General features: G+C 30.4%; 1 protein-coding gene across 1 annotated transcript in view; it reads right to left on the bottom strand.

Moving 5' to 3' along the window:
- Positions 1 to 8,944, bottom strand: part of DYNC2H1 (dynein cytoplasmic 2 heavy chain 1) — a 274,915-nt gene that overhangs the window by 159,618 nt on the left and 106,353 nt on the right. The window contains exons 58-59 of the mRNA XM_023535396.1: positions 6,069 to 6,210; positions 5,371 to 5,480 (exon numbers count right to left, since the gene is read on the bottom strand). Coding sequence (XP_023391164.1) covers positions 5,371 to 5,480; positions 6,069 to 6,210 — 252 coding nt within the window. The remainder of the gene's footprint in view (positions 1 to 5,370; positions 5,481 to 6,068; positions 6,211 to 8,944) is intronic.

Here is an 8,944-nt window from a genome sequence, read left to right as displayed (position 1 = left end):
ACCCCACCCCCTTTTCGCTTGTACCTAAAATGAACCACAGTTCCCTCAGTGTCACACTCCTGTGTGATCTTCACCCAGCATCTATTTCTGGAGGTTTCACTTACTGCTCCATCATATAAATCTGCTATTTCCAGCAAAATGAGATGGTTAGTAAATATGCTTTTAAGTATTACCTATGCCTAGATTTTAGATGTTATTCTATGCTAGCATTCAGCAGCAAATATTTAACAAGTCTTCTAGTTTTTCTAACCATGAAAATAACAATTTTAAATTTTTTAAAAAGTTCTTACCCATGTTTTCAAACCAATGATCTGATGCAGTTAAAAAAAAAAAAGATAAAGTTTCAGAAAATCATGTTTTAGCACAGAAAATATGCATAAGAATTTCAGAGTACTCATGGACATGGACAATAGACTAATGGTTACCAGACGGTCGGGTGGAGGAGGAGGGATAAAAGGGGTCAAATATGTGATGATAAAAAGAAATCTAATCTAACACACAATGCAATATATGTGTGTGTCTGTGTCTATGTGTGTGTGTACATATATATGTATATGCATTACTGTTAAATTGTACATCTGAAACTTATTAGATTTGGTTAACCGACATCACCATAATAAAAATGAATAATTAAAAAAAAGAGAATTTCAGAGTATTTCAAGTTTACATTCATTTATTTATACTTTTCCAGAGAGATTTAGACAAAATCTCTAAGGCATATTTTACGTTTGTATTTCATTATTAAATGTAGTTAAATGCTACATGTAAGAAATTATATTAGATCCAAAAATGTCAAGCTTTTATTCATTCATTTATTCATTCATTCATTCATCTACCATACGTTGCTTAACTACAGTAACATAATGTGAGCGGTACAGAAATTATAACATTCCCTTAACTTCAATCACTTCACATGCAATAAAGAAGTAAACAATTAAAGAGGACACAATATTCTATGGAATCAAAGGGAGAGCTACAGGAATTTGCTAGGAAGCAATTCAAGTTAAACTAAGAAAGATAAAATAAACTTAGTTTCGCAAAGAAGTGAAAAAGCATTTCAGGCAAAGACAACAGCATGATGGAGAGAGGAATAAAAAGCCTGGGTGCATTTGGAAAACTACCAGTAGGCTGGCATAGCTGGAGTGAAAACAGTAGTCAATAAAGATGCTGCAGGAATAATCACAGTCTTTCTGATCATGACGAGCTTTTCATGCCATGTTTAAAGATAATGAAATTCTTATACTTCAGGCAATGGGAAGTTACTGAAATATATTAATCCAGAGACTGTCATGATCAGATTAACATTTTAGACCAATCATCTCAATAGCAGTAAGGAAATAATACTAGAGGCATGGGACCAACTGAAATAATCATATAATTGTCCAGATATAAAATATAGAAGGTCTAAATATAGAAGACCTAACTGGCAATGGATATGGTTAGAAGAGGATAAAAGCATAACATATTTGAGAAATTGATTTCACAAGACTTGCTGAATTAGTAACCATAGGTAAAATTAAAGAAACATAGTGAGAATGACTTGCAGTTTGCATCTTTCAAGTATAACATCTCCATTGGTAGGAAATAAAAGAGAAGCAGTTTATAGCGAGTGGGGAAGGAAGAAAAAAGATAGAGTGAATAGCTACCTTTGCCTACCTTTCATATCAAACTCAATATATTTTTGTTGGGATTATCAATCATCTAACACTGCCCCCAAAGAACAAGCAAGTGACACAAGCAAATCAATCAGAATCCTTTTGAAGTTATGACATAAATGCACTGGAGCAGGGAGCAGAGGTGAAGAAACATCTTTAGTCTGGAAGTATATACTCTGATAACGGTTAAGTCTAGAGTCACCAATGGCCATCCTAATGCAGGATGGAGAGAACCTATGTGAGAATAAATCCATCTCTTAAGATGGAGAGAGAGAATGATGTCCTGGTAACACCATCTGAATACTAAAGCTAGTCCCAATCTTTTGAACATCTCAGTTACTTAAAAACATAAGTTGCTTTTTTTTTTTTTTTTGCTTAAATGGATGGTATTTGGCCATTGAAAGATTCTTGACTAAAAATAATAATAATAATGATGATGATGATGATGATGATGATTAGTTAAGAGACAGCCTGAGCTACCTAGGAAGGAAGTTCTAGGTAATATCAAACAGGGAGTTAGAACTATAGATCAAGAGCTCAGAACAGAGGTCACAGGCTAGAGATATACAATACTTCCTTTAATTCTTCTCTCCTTGGTTGGGGTAAAGAGAAGACTGGGCAGAGGATATTTTTGAAAGAGATTATTTCAAAACATCTAGGATATTCTGTAATTTTATTTATATTTTTAATACCTGTAAGCAGGATAAGAGTAGAAACATTTTATAAATAAAACTAAGCCTATCTATTGATTAGTTAAGAAAAATTATATTAACAGGAATAATACAAGTTTAATGAATTTAAAAATATACACAAAAACACATGCACAGCTATGAAAGGCAGTTTTACAGCATAGACTGGCTAGATGGCAATGTCTGAATCTTGGCTCTACCACTTGATAGCTTTGTGACCTTGGACAAGCAACTTAAACCTTCTGTGCTTCAATTTCCACATCTATAAAAAGGATAATACATGCACCTACTAGATAGGGTTTTGTAAATTCAATGAGTTTAGTATTTAAGTGTTTTACCTGTATTAATTGTTAAATAATAATAATATATGCATAACATAGCAAGTATGCATAGTGTTGATTGTTATGTTAATTATTTGGGATTTATTTGAAAAAGAACAATTCCTTATTTGATTTACCTTTATAACTGTATATTCTTCAGACTAGTATTAAATTAGTCTACATTTCCTCAGTATACACTAAATGGTAGGAAGGAAAAATTTGGATACAATATACATATAATGTATTATTTATTAATCAATGTCACCTCAATAAATTTAATTTAAAAAGAAAGAAAATAAACAGAAAACATAATTAACTTAACTGGAAAAAAAAATTCTGAGTCATTTAAAGAAAATTTATTTGACACTTAACTGTCTATATATAATAAAAACCAAATAATTAATACATGTCTTCACAAGAAAAGTGTATAATACTGTGAGATTAAAATCACGAAAAATTTATAATACTATGATATTTAAATTAATCCTCTTTTCCACCTTTTTGGATATTTTCGCTCACATCTTTCTCCATATGTTCTAATAGCCTTATGCTCTTCATTAATGCACTGAATCCCAAAATATTAAAAAGATCATATAATTTATCACCCCAACCAGGGAACTTTTGAGAGTAAAAGGAAAACTGCTAATAATTACATCAGGACAACAGGCAGAAATCACAGCAATCCACTATATACAGTCATCATGGCCAAGTTCTTTCCCTGTCCCTCAAGGACATAGATAATGTGAGCTTTCTACTAATTTAATCAATCTAATTCTTGTTACAGACCAATGACAGATAATTATTTGACTATTTCCTCTCCCAGACAATAAATGCACTTCAATAGTTAGCTTAACTTAAATATAGTCATTCTAAGTAAGCATCTTTGTAAGACAAAGAAATAATTTGGGCTTTTCTTAGCACCAATTAAAAGTGACTATAGGCCTTAAATGTGGACCTCCACTGAGAGGGAGAATCTCAGAAAAGCTCTAGTATAGTTAATCAGATGTAATACCTCCCTGATTCAAAAATACATTTTATTAATTATATTGAGCCATTTTTTCTCAGGAAGACTTCCTAGAAACCCAGTTTGTATATATTTAGAGATCTAATTTCATGTTCATCACATATACTACACGTTGATGTTAAAGAGATGTTTTAGACATGCTATCCAATCACACCCTTACCTATAACGGTGTATTCTAAACCTAATATACTTTAGAATTGAGATAGAGTGTTGATCCTAATGGCAAATTCATTTCAACAGAATAACTAATTACTCTAAAATATTTTTCCAAATAGTTTTTGTTTTGTCATGTAAATGCTTATAAGTATCTATAAGAAACTTGGCAATATTAAATATAAAGTAAGTTTATTATTAAAATTAATTTTAAAAACAATTTCTCATATATTTATAAGGAAAGATAATCAGAATACAAAAGTACTTATCAGTAAAATTAAATTATCATCAATAAAAAAATTATTGCAATAGCTTTTCTAAAGGTTCACCCCCCTGATTTCTTATGAAATAAAAAAAGAATACTTAAACTGTGTTTTTTAAATCTGCAAATGATTGCTTTCTTATATTACCGATAAAGGAAAAAGAGGCAATTACAAAAGTCTGGAGAAAGAATAACAAATATGATTTAAAAAATCACACGATTTGCTATAACTGAATGAACTTATTTATATACACATTTAGAGTTCCAGATTTGTAATTCTAGTGTAAAAAATAATAATGAGAAACGTTTAAAAAATAAATTAAAGAACAAGCCAAATCAACCATTTAATCTTTGGCTACCAATTTCTCTACTGGTAACATGCTAATGTAATGAGCCAAAGTATATTAGCTGATTAAGAGTACTAATCGAACTAAATTATCCAAGAATGAACAGAGCCCACAAAACATTTCTTATAATATTATGCATGTGTTACCTAAAGAGGAGCATTTACTGTTCATGCTTTCTCTGAGACTTTGCAGATATGAAATAAGGAAATGGTGTGTGGGCAGAGAGGTTACAGAGAAAACAGAAAATTGGTGTCTCATAAACTATTGAGATAGAAAAAAAAAAAAACAGGAAAAAAAATCATATTATCATGGGGCAAAATTATCTTCCAGGTTCCATAACAGAAAGGTAAACCAAGTTAATGGAAAAAAAAAAAAAAAACTTCACTGAAATAAATTACTTATACATGATTTGGAATTTGTTTTTTTATGTTAATAAGGTTATAATAGTTTCAAGTTTAAACAATGACTTTTGGGACACATATACTATGTGAAAAAATAATTTTCCAAAATATGCATATGATCAATCTCTAACTTATGGCCCAAAATTTATCTCATCTTCACTTTATATAACTTTGTTTTAAAAAGAAAAATATTTAAAAATATAAAATCGTATACGCTAGATGAAGGAACTATACAACTAAATAAATTGGGTATTCAAAAATATTTTCTATTACTATTAAGGAATTCAATTTAGAATATTTTGTCATCAAAACACTACTACTTATACTTTTATAGTAAGGTAAAAAATAAATTACACTGGAAATTATAGATTTATCAACCGAATCATAAATAAATTTTCATTAGCAAAATATTTTCACATTTATTTAACAACTGTGAAAGCCTAAGAATTTGAAGAAGGTAATTCTTGGAGCAAGCTTCAAAAGAAACATCTCTTATGGGAAAATAAATGGATTAATTACCTGTAAGATAACAATAGCATTTTCTATGGAAAGGTCATCTGATGGTAGTCCCTCACTTTTCCAAATTAACTGCTCACTTTCAGTACAAAGAAATCTCCTCAGATCAAATTCTGAAAAGTTAAAGTTATCAATAATTCTTTACTATAACAATCTTGTACTTGACAAAGGAAAGGAAACTAAAATTATTTAAAATATACTCAAACAAAACTTCTGTGATTATCCTTAATATTCAATCCATTCTTCCCCCATTTAACACCAGAAGCTAAGGGGAAAATCAGCTTAAAAAGAAAAACAAATGCAAAGAAATGGCATTCAGTTAATTTATATTTTATCTATTAAATGAATGTTTCACAGCTATAATAATTTGTGAAAACCACAAAATTCACAAGGAGTTTTGGAGTTCCTGCATCTTATCATAAGATATAAAACTGCTATAAAATTAAAGTAATAAAATGTTTAACTGCAATCATGTAATATCAACAATAATTCAGTGGTCTGTTTTATAGAGTTTAGGAATAGAAGAATCATTATAATAAAACAATTATCAGAACATTTGCAGAATTTGGCAAACCTAAAGTAGCTATGGTATTTTTAACTTACAGAAAATTTTCTCATTTAAAACAAGAAAAATGGCAAAAAACAAAAGATGCATTTTTAGTATGCTGAAATTTCAAATTCATTTATAACTATATACAAACTTTCAAGACAAGCTGACTTAGTCCATTCTTCCAAACAGGCTTTTCTCAGACCCTCGGGAGCAGCAGAAAGATATGTAATAAATGCAGCAGCTAGTTGAGCTCGTTTAGGAAGAGTAGCTAATTCCTCTGTTATCTCTGCAACCTGAAAAAAAAAGAGAGAATGATGTATGGATGTGTTTTAACAAGAAAAAAAAAATGACAGCTTCATAAATTAGAATTTTGACTGTGGAAAAAATAATTTATGGATTTAAATTACTTTAAACCGATCTTGAATACAACTGTCAAAATGTAAAAACTTCAATAAGGTCTTCCACGTCACTGATATTAAATGAATGTATGACATCCCAATATATTTGTAAAGATAAATATATGTTGTCATTGAAAGTTCCAAATGATTTTAATGAATGAAAAACTTTTGTCTCAATCACAGTTAAATATGTATTGTAAATGAGCATCATTTTGTAAAACACAAGTAAGATGTAGTATGAAAACACAAGTAAGATGTAGTATGAAAACAAACATAAAGCATGGAGACTCATTATCTAAAAGCATAGTGTACCTAAAGCATAAGTTTCAGCAGAAAGAGTAGCAATAAAAAAGCAAAGAAAAAAGAGAGAAAGACTAGAGGGAGAAAGATTGTGAAAAGTTTCTCATGCCATTCAAAAGACTTCTTTTTTAACCTGTGGTAATAATAAGCCATTAAAAGTGCTTAAAGAGGGCAGTGAGTGATGTGATGAGACTGGGTTTAAGGAATGAAAAACAAACCAATTAAAGGGTCAGATAGGAAGGAGACAAGTTAGGAGAATTCAGGAGAAAAAAGAAAGGGATTGGCATTAAGGATAGAAGGCAAATATGAGAGATATTTGTAAATGGATATGACAAGTAAACAATAGTCTAAGACAACCACGTTTTTAGTTTTAATGCCTTGAAGAAAGATGCCTTATGAGAGATAAGAAATAAAAGATTTGGGATGAGAAAAAGAAAATAAGTTAATTTATACATGTTATGTTTGAGTTCCAGAGATAGTTAAATGCAATTATCTAAAGGGTAATTGAAAATATGAATTTAAAACTCAGCTAACTAGAAATATAGCTCTGGTCAGCATCAGAGTACAGGATACTCTTACGACTAAATGAAATAACATCAGAATACTTGCAGAGAAAGGAGCTGAGAAGGGGCATAGTTAGGGCAATCAAACATTATTGGATGAGCAGATGAGGAGAATCTGGTGAGGGAGGGAATTTAATTGGTTAAAGAAAAACAAACAAACAAAAAACAAAGTCAACACTTTAACAGAGTTAAAATAATAGTAATAGAAAAAGTAAATGGCTAACGCTGTCAATTCCTTAGGTTATTGTCCTGGTGAAGTTAAATTAAAAAAAAAAAAAATCTCTAAGCTTAGAGTGTCCAATTTTCCATGGACTCATTTTGTCCCTGCTCTTCTCCACATTAACATAGATAACTAAAAAAGGGATAGGTTGTTTTGTCTCAAATCCATTCATATAAAGATACTTTGCTTAAAGATTAATTCACATAACAGCCATTAATATCTAGATTATTTATCTTAAGCTGAAATTTAATGGGTATTTCTTTCCTTTTTTAAACAAATAGACAACATTACAGAATTCCTGTATTTTAAAGGAAGCCCCTTTTTGACCTCTCTCTCAAACAAACCTGTGTATTCCATCTCTTGTGTTCTCTATCAAGCTGATTAATTAAGACTTCTGCAGCTTTAATTGTTTCTTGTGCTTTGCTTACTTCAGATTCAAGTTTGGCAGCTTCTGAAGTCCTGCTCTGAAATCTATGAAAACATTAAAATCTAATTAAAGGCAAAGAGATTTAAGAGGGATTTGATTAATTAACCTTAAGTAGTAAACTTTTATATGAAAATTTAATTAATGATACTACTGATAATATTGTGTCAAAATATCATCAACAGAACAGACACATGTGCCAATACATACATACTTAAAGTGTAGCATTCTCACAGAGACTTAATTTAAGTCCCTGTTCAAACTTCTCCATTTGACATTGAAGGCCCTGTCACAGGTTGATCCAATCTATCGTTTCAGTTTTATTTTATTCTATTCCAGTCCAGCAAAATTATATGTAAACATCTGAATAATTTTATATTTTCATAAAATGCTCTATCCTTTATCTGCTATGCCCTTCTTCAGGATATATTCAGAATATCTTCCATCCCTTCCTCATCCCTATCCCACTCCTCACTCTAATTCTCTCAAACATCTACCTATAAAAAACAAAATTTTAAACTTCACCTCAAATATTCAGTCAACAGTATATATTCTCCCCCTATATATCCATTCACCAAAGTTTGTAACTCTTTTTAAATTATTTTCCTAAAAAAATACTTGTACAAATTTATTATTCTATTACATAAACTAATAATATTCCACATGATTAGTTAGTCCTTCAACACTTATGTTAATTGCCTACAAATGCACAGGATATGGAAACATATCCAAACAGATTACTGCACGGTTCTCACCAAGAATCAACAGAGGATCTAAAATTCATGTGTGGGTGTGTTTGATATTAAGTTTGATGTACTTTACAGCATACATCATTGCCTGTTGAAGTGCTCTATTCCTTCTCTTAGACATACGACACTATAGAACACAGATATCCAATAGGGTAGCCACCAGCCACATGTGGCTACTGAGATTTAAATTAATGAAAATTAAATATAATTTGAAATTCAGTTCCTCAGTCGTATTACCCACATTCCAAATTCTCAATAGTCTCAAATTACTAGTGACTACCATATTGGATAGCACAGATTATATAACATTTCCATCATCTCATAAAATCCATTGGATGCACTACTTTGGATCTGGAAACAGACCATAACACCT

The sequence above is a fragment of the Pteropus vampyrus genome, unplaced genomic scaffold, assembly GCF_000151845.1.
Source record: "Pteropus vampyrus isolate Shadow unplaced genomic scaffold, Pvam_2.0 Scaffold139, whole genome shotgun sequence".
NCBI lineage: Eukaryota > Metazoa > Chordata > Mammalia > Chiroptera > Pteropodidae > Pteropus > Pteropus vampyrus.
This window is presented reverse-complemented; position numbering and strand designations above follow the sequence as displayed.